The sequence below is a fragment of the Larimichthys crocea genome, chromosome XII (assembly GCF_000972845.2).
Source record: "Larimichthys crocea isolate SSNF chromosome XII, L_crocea_2.0, whole genome shotgun sequence".
NCBI classification, from domain to species: Eukaryota; Metazoa; Chordata; class Actinopteri; family Sciaenidae; genus Larimichthys; species Larimichthys crocea.
In genome coordinates, this window is record NC_040022.1 from 20,386,797 (window position 1) to 20,404,528 (window position 17,732).

General features: G+C 39.0%; 2 protein-coding genes across 5 annotated transcripts; one reads left to right on the forward strand and one right to left on the reverse strand.

Moving 5' to 3' along the window:
• Positions 1 to 393: 393 nt before the first annotated feature.
• kcnj12b (potassium inwardly rectifying channel subfamily J member 12b) lies at positions 394 to 9,312 on the forward strand. Of its 4 annotated transcripts, XM_019274266.2 has the most exons (3): positions 394 to 955; positions 2,732 to 2,947; positions 3,488 to 9,312. In XM_019274266.2, exon 3 carries the CDS (start codon positions 3,610 to 3,612, stop codon positions 4,885 to 4,887), a length of 1,278 nt encoding a protein of 425 aa, XP_019129811.1. In that variant the 5' UTR covers positions 394 to 955; positions 2,732 to 2,947; positions 3,488 to 3,609; the 3' UTR covers positions 4,888 to 9,312. The 4 variants fall into 4 exon arrangements, with proteins under 4 accessions (XP_019129811.1, XP_019129812.1, XP_027141731.1 ...); XM_019274267.2 differs by lacking the exon at positions 2,732 to 2,947; XM_027285930.1 differs by lacking the exon at positions 394 to 955 and having other exon boundaries at positions 2,010 to 2,947.
• Positions 9,313 to 12,743: 3,431 nt separating this feature from the next.
• On the reverse strand, positions 12,744 to 17,358 carry tufm (Tu translation elongation factor, mitochondrial). The gene is made up of 10 exons (XM_019274269.2): positions 17,245 to 17,358; positions 16,391 to 16,437; positions 16,160 to 16,298; positions 15,833 to 15,999; positions 15,445 to 15,714; positions 15,126 to 15,258; positions 14,715 to 14,819; positions 14,232 to 14,383; positions 13,726 to 13,845; positions 12,744 to 13,219 (listed from the first exon to the last, which is right to left on the reverse strand). Exons 1-10 carry the CDS (start codon positions 17,279 to 17,281, stop codon positions 13,046 to 13,048), a joined length of 1,344 nt encoding a protein of 447 aa, XP_019129814.1. The 5' UTR covers positions 17,282 to 17,358; the 3' UTR covers positions 12,744 to 13,045.
• Between the last annotated feature and the right edge of the window lie 374 nt (positions 17,359 to 17,732).

Here is a 17,732-nt window from a genome sequence, read left to right on the forward strand (position 1 = left end):
TCTCACCACCCACTCTGTAATCTGTTTGGTTTAAGTTGGAAACTAAAGACAATATTACAGAGTATGCCCATGAATTATAGGTGTAAATGACCTCTTAATTTTTCCCTATTTTATTACATAAGTGCGTAATTCAGTAGATTTTACATCTGGACCAACAATACACCCAATGTGCCAGGATAAGAAGTACTTACTAGAAAAATAGCGAAGAAATCAGGTTAACCAGCATTTAACTATATGGACTCTCGTACACATCGTTCATGTGTAGCTGTTAGTTCTTTCAACTCTAAATATTGCTGACCAGTACTAGTGCAATACTTGGTAAGGGGAAGAGCATGTAGTCTCCAAATGCCAAGTATCTACAGTGACACCATGAAAGGGAGGGGGAGGACGAGAGCTGAGCAGTGAGCAATAGTTCACTGGATGTGGGATACAGAGTGGGATCTGCAACAGAATAAGATCAGATAGCAGATCTACTAAGAAAGTGTGAGGCTGTTGACTGTCCATGACAACTGTCTGACTGACATGACATAATTCATGTGAGGGATTGATTTTTATGATTGGATTGGACCCCACAGGCCGTGATCAAGTCATTTTGAGGTTCAAAATTATGACTTCAGTGCTCCACAAGTCATTTTCTATGTTTTTGGTTTGTTTCTGATCGACTGGATATCAATCAAGCACCAATTTTGGAGGACTTGACAGTGGGAGTGAATGTAATGCTGTCCTCATTGAGCGGAGAAAGAGACGCGATAAAACTAGGAGGCATGGACATGATGGTACTCTGTGACCATTTACTTTTCTGCCTCAGGAGGATAGAGTGGTTCTACCCGTAATAGAAGAGTTGAAGGACGCCTGAGGAGAAACATGCAGCAGTTTGGCTAAAAGACCTGGATATCTGGAAGAAAAGGAAAGTTGGAAATCAACATTTATCTGGAACATAAATATTGCTCACAAGGTAAGCCACTTATGATTTTAGACAGAAAAGATATAAGCTATAACACTGTAGCCCTGCTCTAGATTCCCTTAATGTGGACTGTCTGTCGTAGTTTAATCTATTTTTAGTGAAAACTGAGTTCCTATTGTGAATATCAGCAGAGAAATAAACTAATCGCTGCTCCGGCACTTAGATCACAGCCCAGCAGGCAGAGTGTGGCTCCTGTGAGAGCTGAGGAGCAGTCGCATAGAATATTAGATATTAATATCCTTTGGACACTCAACATCCTGCTTCCTAGCAACTAGAGCATTGAGAAGCAGCAACTGCTGCATAAAAGACACCACCAGTCAATGACAGGCAAAAAAAGAGTCAGATTTGTTGTTATTGTCATATCTGAATTTAATTCTGTGCAGATAGCTGCTGTTTGTCACACACCTGTTCTGTTGTATACACGGGATATTAATGTCTCTCTAGCTATAGAGTATCCCTGGTGGGGACACCTGCACAGCAGGCTTAGTGACCCCATTTGGAAGTTTTGCTAAAGATAAAACCCCAGTTGCTTTATAACTGCACACTGTACAAGTACTGAGGTAAATTATCTGGTGTTTGAGTGCATCATGAAGAAATAAAACAAACAGTAATCATCTACCATGTTTTACTGAGGTGAGTGCAACAACCAGCCAGGCTTGTAATCCTATAGAGTTCTCAGACATCCCAAAAGACTAATCCTAATGACTCATGATAATAATTTCTAAAAGATGCAGCGTCTTATTCTGTATTCTATTATATCTAAATTATCTGCAGGATATTTTTTAAATGTTCTTGGTCCTAAATGCAGGTTTATGAAATTTGATTTTTAGCCATGCATGTGGCAGGGCACTATAATGACTATGTGTTGGTCCAGACTGAAATATCTCTATATATCTCTATAGCCATGACATTTTGTACAGACATTTGTGGTTCCCAGAGGATGCACCAAATGTCTTTGGTGATCCTTGACCTTTGCTCTAGCATAATGTTAAAACCTTTTGTGCTTTTGAGTGAACAAGGTCAGTTTTATAACTTTTCATCAATCATTAGGTCAAATATCAATAAAACTAATAAAACATCTGTCAGCTGTACTTTGAATTTAGTGCTAATTAGCAGATGTTGAACTAAGGTGTGAATAAATATGATACCTCTTAAACATGTTAGCATTGTTATTGTAAACATATTACTAAAGCATGTTGAAATTAGGATTTATCTCAAAGCACCACTGAGCCTCCCAGAGCCGCTAGCCTGGCTGTAGGCTCTTGTTTACCACAATGTTGTGTTGTCTAGACCACGACATTAATAGACAATTTGTCTTCTTAAGCACTATGAGCTTGTTTCAGACAATACATGCTGGGATCACAGTTGTCTTGCTTAGAGTAACATGTTTCTGTGTGAAGGATTCTGATTGAATTTACAGCAGGGTGGCTGGATCGTTCCCAAAATCTGTAATCACATCTACAGTGAATTTTACTGTACAGAAAAAAAGTATATATGTAAAGACGTTCATATATGTAATTTGTGAAGACTCTTTAACCCAAGACAAACAGGGATTTAAAAACAAACAAACAAACAAAAAAAAACAGTTGTACACAACGTTAACATGTTAACAGCTTTTAACACCACCAGCAGACAGCACAAAGTGCACAAAGGCTACAACTGGGACTGACCAGTTCCTAAAATATGTTTTCCATTATGTGCCTGTAAACCATTTATATTTGAGGCTGTGTTTTCTATGATACCCATTTTCTACCCCGTCTTTTTCAGCCCATATTATTTTCCAGTTCAACCTCACGGGGGAATCACACAGCCTCATCACAGTACTCCAGTGACTCTAATAGCTGTGCCAGCTGGAGGAAACAGAAGATACGTCACATAAAATGGCAGGGCATTGGATTAGCTGGCTATTTCTGTACCTTGTTGATCAGAGAAACATGTATTGTATATACCAGAGTATTTTCAACAGACCAGGGGAGAACGGAGGTAGGACAGAAAATCAAATGTAGGCTATGTAAGAATACAATACGAATGAAATGTACTAGGTTAACTGGAATCCTTTAAAGCAAGGTTAAATATCGTGCCCTGAAACCAAGTTTTCAACATAGTCTGCAGTTTGAAAATCATCTACCAGGTTTGTCCTAAATTGCTTTAAAACACAGATTTTTGTAAATAACATTTTGAGAAGAAAAACGATCCAAAAAATGTGTTACAAAGCAACAGGCTAAAATGATTAAGTAAAATTACAACATGCTTTGGCACAGCTTTGTAAACCAGCTGCTATTATTAAACAGCAGGTCCTATATAGTTGACAGTGAGTGAGTCCTGAGAGGAGTCCAGATATTTTAAGTACATAATGATCATGAGTAGAAGAAGTATGTCCTTAAGTGGTAAAAAGTAAATGTAGTCAACAAAGTGCTGCAACAAATAGATAGAGAGATATGTGATATCCTTAAATTCTTAACTGATATCATACAATAACCAATAATGTTGTATACTAATATCGTATCTGTCATTTCTTTACAGGAAACTACATTTGTGCCTCACCTTTTAGCTTTGGACGGAGCAGTACACTTTCCGTGAGCCTGGTCAGTTTTGTATGAACCGGGCTGATTGTTTGAACCCACGTGGCTGTGCCCCACCGAGGCATGAATGTGGGAAGGGCCCACCAACACAACTTCCTGTCCTGCGACGAAGAAGGCCTGAGACTAAGTACCATGCCTGCTGTGGGCAGCTTCGGCAATGGCAAGATTCACACAAGACGCAAGTACCACAGCCGGTTTGTCAGCAAGGCTGGCCAATGCAACGTCAATTTCTCAAACATGGATGAGAAGTCACAGCGGTACATGTCTGACATTTTCACAACTTGTGTGGACATCCGCTGGCGGTACATGTTCCTGCTATTCAGCCTGGTGTTCGTGGTGTCCTGGCTAACATTCGGCCTGGCGTACTGGGTTATTGCCCTCCTACACGGTGACATGGACCATCCTGCAGGGGACGACAACTTTGTTCCTTGTGTCACGCAGGTCAACACCTTTGTGGCAGCTTTCTTGTTCTCTATTGAGACCCAGACAACCATTGGGTATGGAGCTCGTTGTGTGACAGAGGAATGTCCGGCTGCTGTCTTCATGGTGGTGTTTCAGTCCATCATGGGATGCATCATCGATGCCTTCATGATTGGTGCTATCATGGCCAAGATGGCACGGCCCAAAAAGCGTGCAGAGACTCTACTGTTCAGCCACAATGCAGTCATTGCTTTGCGTGATGGGAAACTGTGCCTCATGTTCAGGGTTGCCAATCTAAGAAAGAGCCACATTGTGGAAGCTCACGTGCGAGCTCAGCTCGTCAAGCCCCGCTTCACAGAGGAAGGTGAATATATCCCCCTAGATCAGATTGACATGAACGTAGGCTATGACAAAGGTACAGACCGCCTGTTTCTGGTTGCACCCCTTACTGTCATACATGAAATTGATGAAGAAAGTCCACTGTTTGGTATTAGTAAGCAAGATCTTGAAACATCTGAGTTTGAGATAGTCATTATACTTGAAGGGTTGGTGGAGGCCACAGCAATGACGACGCAAGCACGCAGCTCTTACCTGCCCTCAGAGATCTTGTGGGGTCACCGCTTTGAGCCCGTCATCTTTGAGGAGAAAAGCCAGTACAGGATAGATTACGCCTACTTTCACAAAACATTTGAAGTACCGTCCACCCCAAGATGCAGTGCCAAGGACATGGAGGAGAGAAAATTCCCAACATCTGGTGCCAACTCGTTCTGCTATGAGAACGAGCTGGCCTTCATCAGCAGGGATGAGGAGGAGGACAAGGAAGATCAGGAGAAAGACTGGAAGTGTGTACCAGAGCTATTGAATGAGCAGACGACTCCTGAAAGTGATCAAAAGTCCTCTCGTAGAGAATCAGTGATGTGAACTTTGGTTGCTGCTTGTTGTGTGCAATGCAAGCATCACACGTAGAGACCTATGACTGTCATCTTTCTGACATGAGGCTACTGCAAGACATTTCTGCTGCAGGTGGAGAAACATTTCTAATCTCTATCATACAAGCAAGGATGAAACTTATCACATTTCTCATTGGAATAACTGTTTTGCTTCCCTGAGATGGTTACTGAGCTTTAACAAATTTAAACAAAACTGTCATGTATCAATTTGCAGATGCCCCTAGTAGTAAAGTGCATGACAATAGCATAGTTTTGTATTAATATTTTGGGAAATGTTTCATAGTTTCGGTGAGACTATCTTTAGATTCACAGTCCTCAAATATATGAATTGCAACTGAGTGTGGAGTGAAATTGACAATTTGCAGATAACGTTTAGGAAACTAAAACTCTCCAGACTCATTTTGATAAAAGAAAAAGTGTAGATCAACAGTGGATTTTCATCTTAATGCTATAACTTAAATATTCTATATTATACAATGTCAGTTGATGACTTAATTAGTTGTCTTATATACAACTGATACATAGTATGGACTGCATGTAACTATGGGAGACACATGACAAGGTAGAGTTATAAACATTTCCATCACAAAAAGGGCAAATAAACTTAATGGTGCATCATATGACATTTATGCATACTAACAGGGAAAAATACTCATCTATGTCTTAATATTTCAGCCAGTGAAACAATGCAATGAGTTTTCTATTCACCTGTTTTTATCTGTACATAAAAACAGCTTGATGAGAACAAGGAAAAATGTTAATATTGGAAAAAAGTTCTACCCTTGGCTGAGGTGGCAACACAAAGCAAAAAGTGCATGACGTACACGAAACATGTCACTTCAGTGTCCACTGATGGTTCCAATCTACAGAGGGTATTAAAAATAGTAACAGGTCTATGTGGAGAGATGAGGAGAGTGATCATTCATTCAACATACAGTCTATGCCATATTTACATCATATCTTTATTGTTTTCCACCATCTGAGGTCTGACTGACACTCTTTGAATTACGACATCTTGTACCCTCTTCTTTAGATTCTGACTGGAGAATTAGTACCAACAGCTGTTTACATTGAGTGGTTTAACTTCCAATATACATACAGTCGGTGTCTTGTCATAGTTGGAGGGTGTTCTTAACTCATATTAATGTCAACAAGGTGTCCTTGCTGATATTTGGCAAAGAAGGCCATTAGCTTAGGTGAGAACTACAGGTCCAACTCACGTTTTCCTCCTGCGGTCCAGTCTTTTTAGATTTGTAGCTGCAGAAGAAGTGTGCGACTTAAATCCTCTTTTTAAATTTAGAGATGGACAATTTAAAACGTGAATAGGGGAGCTAAAGCGATACAGATTTTTACATTACCATGTTTATGTTGGTAGCAGTTGTAAAAGTTGCAAGGAGAGATAATTACTTAGCAAAATTTAGACTAAACATGGTGAGTTAGTTAACTTAGAAAGATTAATCGAACATTTATGGCCTGTCTAACAGTTTAAATACAGCAAACTTAACATTAATGTTGTAGGTGCAGACTACACATAAACATATTTTTATGTTAATTTGACGTACAGAAAGCCGCACAGTAACTCTGCAACATGTTAACAAATGGATGTGACATTTTGTGGGTGTTCCCATAAATATAAATAAATATCTGTATTTGCATTACATTTAATTGAAACCTTAGCCCTCTTGATTACTTTTGCCATGTTGTCAAACTGTCAAAGCTATTTAAGCTATTATTAGCTTCATGAGTCGGTTGCAAAGGCCATCTTCAGCTAACTTTTTAAAGTTTGAACTCTTTTTAAACTAAACAAATATCCTTAATACAGTATGCACTTCTGGCTACATCATGAAAGGCTAAAGTTAACAGTCCCAGGCAAAAGGTGTCATTATCCACGTAGAAAACCTGGAAATAATCAGTTGTTCTTGTATTGCGGTACAGAGATAGATAGCTTATTTTGCTTAGCTTACATACTAGCAAACAAAAGGTTAGATTTATGCTTATTTCTAAATAGTACTGTATGTTTTAAAACTGCAAGATGAAATGCTTTTAGCATCAGGGCTAACAACCCTGTCTCAGTAATACTGGCTGGGTTTCTAGAGGTGTAACCCAAAGCCAACTCCAATAAACAGCAGGGCAGAGCTGCTAATATTAGCCTACACTCTAATGGTAGAATCCAGGACCGGTTTCCACATAGTGAGGACATAGTGGACGTGTTAGTCATAAATAAGGCTTTCACGTAACTGTAATGTAACCCTACACAAAATAATAATAAGACAGGCTAATGTTTGTAGAGTTGACAAAACACTGGTTAATCCATTCCTACCTTACACACTTGCTATTTTTTAATTTTGGAGAGGGTAAAAATCCCAACCACCCTCCACAGTCTTTCAATACAGAATATTTGAATAAATTCAGAGCTGAACATGTCTACATGCCTAGTTAGATATGCTAAGCTATGATTGCACAATTACTAGTGAGAATTGAAGTTTAGCAAATGGTTAATTGAAATTAATTTGTCAATTCTTCCCAGATGCATTATATGTTCAGAGGGAAGAAAAAATACAGTTGTACACTATATTTTACAGATGTCTTTTCATCTTTATACATGTGCTGCTGCCATCATCGTGACCTGTGTGAATCTAAAATTTAGACAGACAAATATGAAAAACACCACAAAAGCCCAGCCCTTTTTGTACTTACCCTTTCTTTCTGTAAGTTATAAAAAAATGTGAACAGAAGGATCTAACTGTAACTCGTCACATATTGGTTATCAAAGATCTGACACAATTTTCTAAGGCTCCCACATGCGATAAAAGCAGACTTAAAGTCATCTGAAATTAAACCCTGTCACATGCCTGGCACATGAGATACAGTGTGGAGTAATACTGCACCACATCGGTGTAAATTAAAACGCTAAATAAAAAACAAGAAATATTGGCCAAAGGGAAGCCCTGGAACACAACATGAAATACAGCACTGAGAAATCTCTTCAAGCGCTCTGATGTCAACAACAGCCAACACATTAAAGACTATATTAACCACAGTAAATATTCAGAGGACAAGTTTCTTACATTCATGTCATGTAATCACTCATGCAAAATAGATAAATGTTTTGACAAGCTTTACTTAGATTTAGATTGATTATAGTGTCATCATAATGTTATAATAGATATATCAGGCAATACATTTAGCTCATGATCTCATGAAAGTATGCCATGAATACATACAGTATATATCTATATCTATATATCTATATCTTTAAAGTAAAACTAAAGTATAATAATGTGAAAAACAGCAGCCCAGCAGGCAATCAACAAACATTAATTAACTTTGAGGGAAAACAACGAGCGTCCTAGTTTTACTCTGGCCTGCTCATGTCGTCTTAAAATGACCAAATGTTTCCAAATAAACCTTTGATAGATGCTTTTTATATATTACTTTGGTTCTACTGGTGAATCCATTGAGTCATATAACAGTTTATATTGTTTTTCTCTGTTCCAGTGGCATCCGTCTTTCTTTTATTTTTAATAGGACATGTGACAAAGATATTAGGTCAGACTGTGTACCACAGTTTCACTTATCCAAGATGAGATGAATTAGTCTTCCCTCCACATTTCTCAAACTAAAAGCTCCATGTGGGATAACTTATACACATGACTGCCATTTCAGCAAAATTCAACACATTTGTATTTATATCTTGCTGACCTGTGCTGAAAATACCACAATAAGCTTGCTCTAGAAAACAAATGGTGGTTCCACTGCCATTTGAGCCAAGAGCAGGGCTGAGGACTTCCTGCATGTATAGTAAGAGGGAAGAACTAATTTGTACATGTCATTATTGTAAATAAATGTATTTATTTTTTTGGTTCGTGATCTTTCTGGCTGACTAGACACTAAGTATTATTTTTAAAAATGAATATCATATACTTTACCAGATATGAAACCAGAAATACTCTCTTTGCTTGATGGACTGAAATAATGTCTACTGACCTCTTCTTGTCTTCCACTAAATGCATTTGAAGCAATCTTCACTCTGAGTTGCACCTTGTTATCTCACAGGATTTAAGTTTGTTGTGTGAAACAACAATTATGAATTGACAGACAAAACAATTATCCTGTTGATAACCACAATAAAATATATCTCACAAAGCCAACAGTTTTCTTTTTCCTTCATGATAGACAGACAAGTACAGGGATAATTTTACAGTAAGCACTCACTGAATGGATTTGTTGTCCAGTTATGGGGGGTCAGAGGTTTCTTCTTTCACTCTTATGCAATCGATCAGGCATGTCTTTGCATATGTACAGACAAGACTTGGCAGTGCTGCTTGATTTCACTGCCCTGTAACCTTCAACACTGGAAAAAAGATCACACGCACACGTAGAACACACACATAGACACAAACAAACAGAAACGTAACGGTTAGCGTGGGCTTCTGCTACATGACACTATCAGCTGACAATTTTAGCTTATTTAAAAACACCCGAACAGTTACTGATGCTGTTACTGTTTTTTACAAGACATAATTAAAGTTTCCACTGATGGGAAATAGTTAAAATTCCTGTAAAATGTACAGACATTAGTGGAATATCTGTACGTTGAATATAAATCTGTCTGTGTGTTGGTATCTGCTACCAAAATATGGTTTTATTCAATTACCATTTAATATGACCCGTCAGCTAAAGAGTTGGTGTGTTTGATATAAATTATAAATGTTATCTTGGCAACAAGAAGTCACATCACAGTGACATTTGACAGATTCAACGTACCCTTTCATGCATTTAACTTATCTTAGTGCCGAATTAATGTATAATTTCTAACTGTGTCCTCTGAGACGTGTTGTGTGATGGAAAGAGCACTGAGAATAAACTGGGATGCTTCTCACCCACTCGGCAGTGTTGGAGGATGAGATGCCGTGGAGGGGTCAGTCTTCCAACATGAAGAGTGGGCTGTTGAAAGGCAAATTCAGGCTTAATTGCAGCAGCTCTATTCTTTGCTGGTTTGTCTCAGCTGCCAGAAGGAGGTGGAGGATGGGAAAAAAAGTAACATGATACAACAGCTGTGCTTCCTTTCCTAAAGCCATAAGTCCAGACATATTAGACAATAGTCAGTCCTGAGGATATACCAAACTTTTTACTATACTATTCACTACTTTACGCTACCGATGGATGAAACATATGGACTCACCAAAAATTAACCACAAAAGCCCCAAAGCATTCTTTATCAACAGGCTGGTTGCTCTCTTTGTAATAAACAATACAGAATAAAAGCTGTAGTTGAAAAGTCTACATGCTGCTGTGGCTAATTATTGTCATGAATCTGCTAAAAGAAAATCACTTTGGTGCCTCTATGTTGAAAAGGATTTATAGTTTGATGTGTTTCCTATGGGAACGTACCACCCACCACCTAGAGATTTTGGTCAGAATCAGTCAGCGTTGTTGGGAAATGGGCGTCCATGTTGAAGATTAGCTGGAAATAACCCTTAAATCTCATCGTCCTTGGCCTGAGGACGTGACATGTCATCGGGACAGAACAAGTCAAGGAAACCAGTGTTAGCGTCGTCTTCATATTAGATTGCGGTTTCTTGTTCCATTCACAGAATAATGTTGTTCTTTTAAAGGGTGCGGACAGCTTAGAGGTTAGAGGAATGAACCTGTGAGTGGAAGATCGCTGGTTGGAAAAACCCGCCCTGACTGGGAAAATCTGATAGAGGAAACTAGTTTTAGAAATCAGGGTGGTTTATACTGTAATTTAAACTACTGTCTAACTGCCCCAAGAGAAGCTGAGCAAAGGAGACCGTGTGAATATGTAATAAACTTATATTCAACGTGAAGTTTTCTCTGGCTTTACTTTAACAAAATTATTTAAGCAGTATATAAAATATTTACTATAAAGATGTACTAAATGCTTATTTTCATGTACAACTCATTCAAGGGCAAATTATTAACAAAGTGAATAAATATAATAAATAAATACTTCATATTTCATAATAATATTTTATATAAAGTTCATATTTTATATCACTATATTTAGGGGTGGAAAAAAGTATGTTTGTACTCTGATTATTTGTTCACAGGAAATAAATACTATTTTTACTACATTTATCTGACTGCTGCACTTTCTAGTTACTTGTATAATTAATATATATTACGCTTATGAAATACAATTATTGTGTTCTGTCTTCTTTCTGTTGGCCGCCCAGCTACAACACAACACTGCTTCTTAAACAACGATGAATTAGTCATAACAATCTAACAATGACATTTATAATAATTTAGCGTTCAAACTGGCCATTCTCCTGCATCTTTGTTCACGATACTTTAAGTACAGTCAGATAAAGGATGTTAATACTTTTTCCACCACTGATGATTTTGTTGCTAATCATTCATTATCTCTTGGAGTTGGTTCTCAGAAGTATTTGTAGTTGTTGATGTCTATATTAACATTTATTAAGAAAAGGTTCTTACAGCTGCTTCCGACTACGTTATAGTGTTATAAAACAGTCATTGCTTAGATATTATACATTTCATCCTCACGTGTCTACAGACTAAGGTTGTTGTCAACATGAACAACATGCTAACAGAGTACAAATGTCTCCTGAAGCACAGTCTGACAAGATTCAGCAATCATAAGTCATGGGTGAACGCTGGTTTGAATTACATTTAGTGTATCAGCACTCTTCAGAGACAGTTGAAACCAGTATCACAGACCACCAGTACATACTAGTGATTACTCTCTGATCATCTATCTCTTAAAGATTTCTGCTTATGGAGACATTCATGCTCCAGCTGAGCACATCACTCAGTAGTATTTGCTGCTCCAGCCTCGGCTCCTGCAGACATACAGTATTTGATTACAGAAACAGGATGATTGGATTACAGGAGGTACTGACTCAAATACGTACAGCAACACAGCAACTGGAGAACTTCCTGCTGGGGATGAACAAACCAGAGAGGACACCAACTATTTGGTCCGCAAAACCAGCAGGTCAGCCTGGATTATCACACTTAAATGATCTGTTAAAGGTCACTGTGTTCAAAATTATTGAGACTACTGAGACTTATCCAAAGCCCTCCAGCAGAGGACTTTGGATAAGCATTTCTGTTTCTCTGGTCGTCACAATTCAAAATAAAGACTTATTGTATTACAGTACCGTGTATATTACAATACTTGCCGGTTTCGTGTGTGTTGATCTTTGGTCAAGGGGATGTTATTGTACAGTTATTATTTGAAATTTACATAGTTAAAGTTAAACCTTTTATAAAATATTGTGTTATATGTGCAGTACTTAAGTTTAAACATTTTAATAGAGCATCTGACCAAAGAGACTAGTCAAACTTTTAATCCTTCAACTCTCAGGATAACGGACCATCATGGGTATATATAACCTAGAAACTATTGGAGTTTGTAATCATAGATATATTAAAAATATATAACCACCAAGTATAGAATAAGCAACTTTTATTGGACTACATTTTCAAATGATCTCACCAACAGACTTTTAAAATTCTGTTATCATTTTGAGATCAGAGCTTTGAACCTACAGACAGACTCTTGAAGCACCTCTTTGCTGCCCTCGTGTGGTGTAACAGCCATCCATTTTCCATAACCACTTATTCTTATCAGGGTTGCAGGGGGCTGGAGCCAATCCCAGCTGGCAATGGGCGGGAGTTCGAACTAGGAATCACTGTAATAATTTATTTTCTTGTAACATGCAGCATGCATGCCTGCCAAGTCCTTTAGCATTATTTGTACATTGCAAGAATTTTTGTGTGTATATTTTTTGAAAATCATCTGGCTAGAGATAGCTAATACCACAAAACAAAGGATGTTTTTATATTAAATACATTTTATTACATAAATGACAGATTTTTTGACAGCCTGGCCTTTAAACACAAAGACATGTAAAACATTACAGGTATTTTGGTTGGGCGGATCTGCACAACAGAGCCATGCTTTGCTTTGAGTCCTCTAATGTTTTATGTTTGTGCATGGGTTCATGTACTGTATGTTTATTTCTATAATCATTTGATGTGACCAGACACAGACACCCACCCACCGATCCTCCCTCCCTCCCTGACCCCCCCACAGTGCACCATTCCCCCAGCTGAGCCCTCTCTGCAGTTTCCCTTCAGTTTCCCCAGTCGACCTGGTCTTCTTCTGTAACTGTCAAGATGTCTGTGACCAGGCCGGTGCCGATGGTTTTGTTTCCATCTCTCAGAGTGAACCTCTGGCCTTTTTCCAGAACCATCGGCTGGCGCAGTGTGAGCATCAAGGAGGTGTCCTCCCCTGGCATCACCATTTCCTAAAAGAAGACAAGAAGAGGAGAGTCGTTACGGTCCTCTAAAATCCTGCTGTTGTGCTACGTTTTTTATAAATGTAAAAAGTGTAAAAAGGACTTAAAAGTATCAGCTTATGTTGGAAATTTTTACTTATTTTTGTAAACTGGTCTATGCCAACACCATATCCTCACTGGAGCAAACCCAGAAAATCAGAAACCACTGTAGGCTGTAATAAAATGCAGTCCTACATTAAATACTACCTTTTAAATTAAAAACATACCATCCCTATAACTTCATAATTCCCAACTTGCTTATGCCAAAATGCAGCATTGCTTCACATGTCAAAAACATAAAAACGCATGTATTGTAGGAGTCATTTTTCAGATCCCTATAGAAATAACTTAACAGAGGCTCTTACAGATCAGACCTGAAACATCATGAAGTCACATAAATAGTAAACAGTAGCTACATACATTAGCTGGGTGAACTGAAACCATCGGACAATGAACAAAGACACACGCACACACACCTTGTCAGCAGGCAGAGTGATTCTGCAGGCCATGTCCCAGGTCAGAGAGAACATCACGGGTATGAAGTTGGACACAAATGGTTTGTGCCTGCCTCCCTCCTCCTTACTCAGAATATACACCTGTAATAAAGGAAGCACAAATGTGTTCACAAACAAACATATTGGTGTTCTGGATAACAGTAAACTAAAAACTGGACTAAAAAACACACACATACACACAAATACACACATAACCATAATCTGTTTTAGCTCACAGCCTCCCTCTAAAACTATTCCTGCTCTGTTAGTAGATACTGTGAACACTGTAAGCGAGTGAATGACCTCAGAGTCAGTATTGAGGAATCTGGCTCGTCTCCCAGTTTGACTTTAAAATTGCTCTTTGCACATTACAGCTGGTGGGTTTTATATATAGTCATGTAACAGATGTGACTGTTTAGATTAATTGATTGTTCAAAAATCTTAAAAATTCATCAACAACAACAGTTTGCAGCTTTGTACTCTCTGACCTGAGCCTTGACTTTCTGGTGAGGCTTGATGGATCCCGGTTTGCACATCACCATCCCTCTCCTCACGTCCTCCCTCTTCAGTCCTCGGACCAGAGCGCCCAGGTTATCTCCTGCCTCTGCCCGATCCAGAGACTTGTGGAACATCTCAATACCTGAACACCAAAGGACGGACAGCAAGGTGAATTTCCTGTGTATACACCAATACTCATACAGACTGACATAACCTTGGTCTCATCAGTATCAGAGACCTGTTCTCAGATAATTATCATCTAATCACATAGAGTGCACTAATTCACATAATCAAAACATTCAGTGAGCCCTTGTACCGTGCATTGAAGCATCTGCAAAATTTCTTCACCCATTTATTCATATTTTTTAATTTGTCATTTGCCTTATGTATATTTGTCATCTTTTGGTTCCTGTAGTCCGTAAACAGCACAGCAGCTCCTCCTTTAAATGTCTCTTGCTTTTTCTTTCACTCACCTGTAACGACGGACTTGAAGAGCCGATTGTGGCCGACAAACTCAGCGTCATCTCCTTTCTTGATGATACCCCTCTCCAAAGTGCCCGTCACCACCGTACCTCTGCCTGAAAGATACAATTGATCAAATTTAGCAAGACGCTTTCCTTTTTTAAAGTTTATGTTCCTGGTTTAGATTTGATAGATAATGAAACCTGAATTTTAATTGAATACATTTTGATGATGTTCTTACATTTTCTGATTATCATTCTAAAGCATGGGAGAGGAGGAGACTGGATCGAAACAGTGTTTCAACAACTACATTTAAATTCTGAATTTATTACAAAAAACAAATAGCAACAATATTGACTGGATTAACTTTATAGTTCAGTGTTGATGTGTGCAGGCTGCACTTCTCGTTTTTTTCTACATACCTGGGATGGAATAAACTCCTTCAACGGGCAGGAGGAAAGGTTTATCCATATCTCTTTTGGGCAGAGGAACGTAAGAATCAACAATCTCCAGCAGTTTCAACACTGCATTCATACCGAGGTCAGGCTCTCTGTTCTGAGATGCAGAAAAGAAAAGATATCTCACATTAGAAACTCAAAATCTGTAATCGGTCACTTGTCATAAATGATGGAGCCACATTTGGGCTCATGATTTTGTTGAGTGGATAATTATTTTCTGATAAAGCTGAGTAGCTGACAGTATCATCTAAATAAGACAAATGACTGCCAGCGTTCACCTCACCTCCAGGGCGCAGAGGGCTGAGCCTATTACAACAGGTGTGTTCTCGCCATCATAGCCGAACTCTGTGAGCAGCTCACGGATCTCGATCTCCACCAGCTCCAGCATCTCTTTGTCCTCCACAACGTCAGCCTTGTTGATGAAAACCACCACATGCTCGACACCAATCTGCCTGGCCAACAGGAGATGCTCTCGTGTCTGAGGCATCTGACCATCGGTGGCCGCCACCACCAGGATGCAGCCGTCCATCTGAGCTGTGCCTGTGATCATGTTCTGAGAGAGATCAGAGTAACTTAGTGAACGTATAAAGAAAATAAAAAAGCTTGTATCATGTTGAGAACTCTCTTGGCCAGGTTGGTTGCAGGTGCTTAGTAGAAGTAAAGCTGATTACCTTGACGTAGTCAGCATGACCAGGACAGTCCGTGTGAGCATAATGCCTGTTGGCTGTGGTGTATTCTACATGAGAGGCGTTGATGGTGATTCCTCTGGCCTTCTCTTCAGGGGCATTGTCAATGTCTTCATACTTTTTATAGTTAGCACCACCAGCGTCAGCGAGCACTGAGGATGCAAAAACACATCAAGGTCAAGGTCTTGACTTTTTAGTCGTAGTTCAGTGAGGCCAATTCAGTCTCAAAACCGAATTAAATAATCCAATGTGTTGGGTTTATGGTCGTCTTGGCTACAGTAAGCATTAGAGAGAGGATTTCAGTGATTCTACCTTTCGTGATGGCTGCAGTCAGGGTTGTCTTGCCGTGATCAACATGGCCAATTGTTCCGATGTTTACATGGGGCTTGTCTCTGCTGTACGTCTTCTTAGCCTCTGCAGCAAAGGTCCGCCGACTCAGAGGCACAGCACACTACAACACAAACCAGAAAAAAAAAATCATGAAATACAGTTACAAAATGCATGTTAAACAACCTGTAGGCTGCAGTCTGGGGGCACTCTCACCAATTTGAAGGAGCTGTGCAGGAGGCCCGGCGAGGTGAGCTGGAGGGCTGTGAAGAAATCAACATGGGAGAATTACACTTAGTTATACTGATCAGTCAATCAATATATAGTTTCATTACCATGTGTTCCAGTATAATGTTTCTTATCAAAATACAAGCACAGAGACTTTCTGAAGATATTTCTGATCCGTGACATTTAAAGTTTGCTTTTACAATCTCACTGCAAAACATATTTATATCACACTGTATCCACTCAAACTGACCAGTCAGTGAATGCACATTTTGTTGTTGCCTTCATGTTTGTTTCAATCAGTGCAAGCACACATCGATAGTGATGTCTCCCATACTATATTAGCACTAGCACAGTGCCTCACACGTCTTTGCATAGGTTCAATCAAGATATTAAACATGCAGGCGTCTAATAAGCAACAGCATGTTGTTATAAAAGCAGTCACCTGCTGTGACATGAGTGATATATCTGGATCAGCTCTGACATGGAGCTAACAGGTCCACGTTGAATGAGAAAGAAAGACTCGAGTCATTCTCCTTCAAATAAGACGCCACTAGTTACTTATATTGTCGGCTTTGGTCGTTGTCTATCTGTTTATAACATTAACAGGTTTTAATCATCATTCATTAGTCTGTCCTCATCCCCGGCTAACTGTGTCGTCGGCTAACACAAATGGTAACGTGACCTTGTTCTGCTCCTGGCAGAGACAGCATCATCTGCTTTCACATTTCTACACTTATAAACAACATGTTCTGCTGTGCAGAGCAAACCAGAGTGTTATGGCTTCATAAACTGTCCGATATGCACAAAAACAGACATGATACGAGAAATTTGAACGTTTTTACCGGAGAAACATGCGCGCAGTCCCACAAGCGACGCCATCTTGGATGGTTGGACGAGCCAAAGAGTAATAAAAAAATCAAGATAGTATCCGGATACTTTCACAGCTGTCACTACGAGCAGGAAGCTACAGTAGCGATTTATGACAGGGGTATCAGTTAGGTATTAAAAAAAATACTACTACTGGTGATTATTATACATGTCAAGTGATTATTTATCAACAAGAAAAAGCGCCAAACTGCAGGTTTGTAAGGAAGTAATTCGTTTTTGGTTTTTGAACTTCCCTGTTACTTTGAGGGGGGTAAGGTTTGTATATATTTAGTAATATTTAAATATTTATTACACACAGGCACACACGTGCATCTCTTTATATACATTACGCATATAACGTCTATATTACATAAAATATTTTGCAATATTCATTTCATATTCGACACGTTAGTCCTGATGCGGTGCTTATCTCACTTTTATCAATACTCTCTGAACGTCGCGC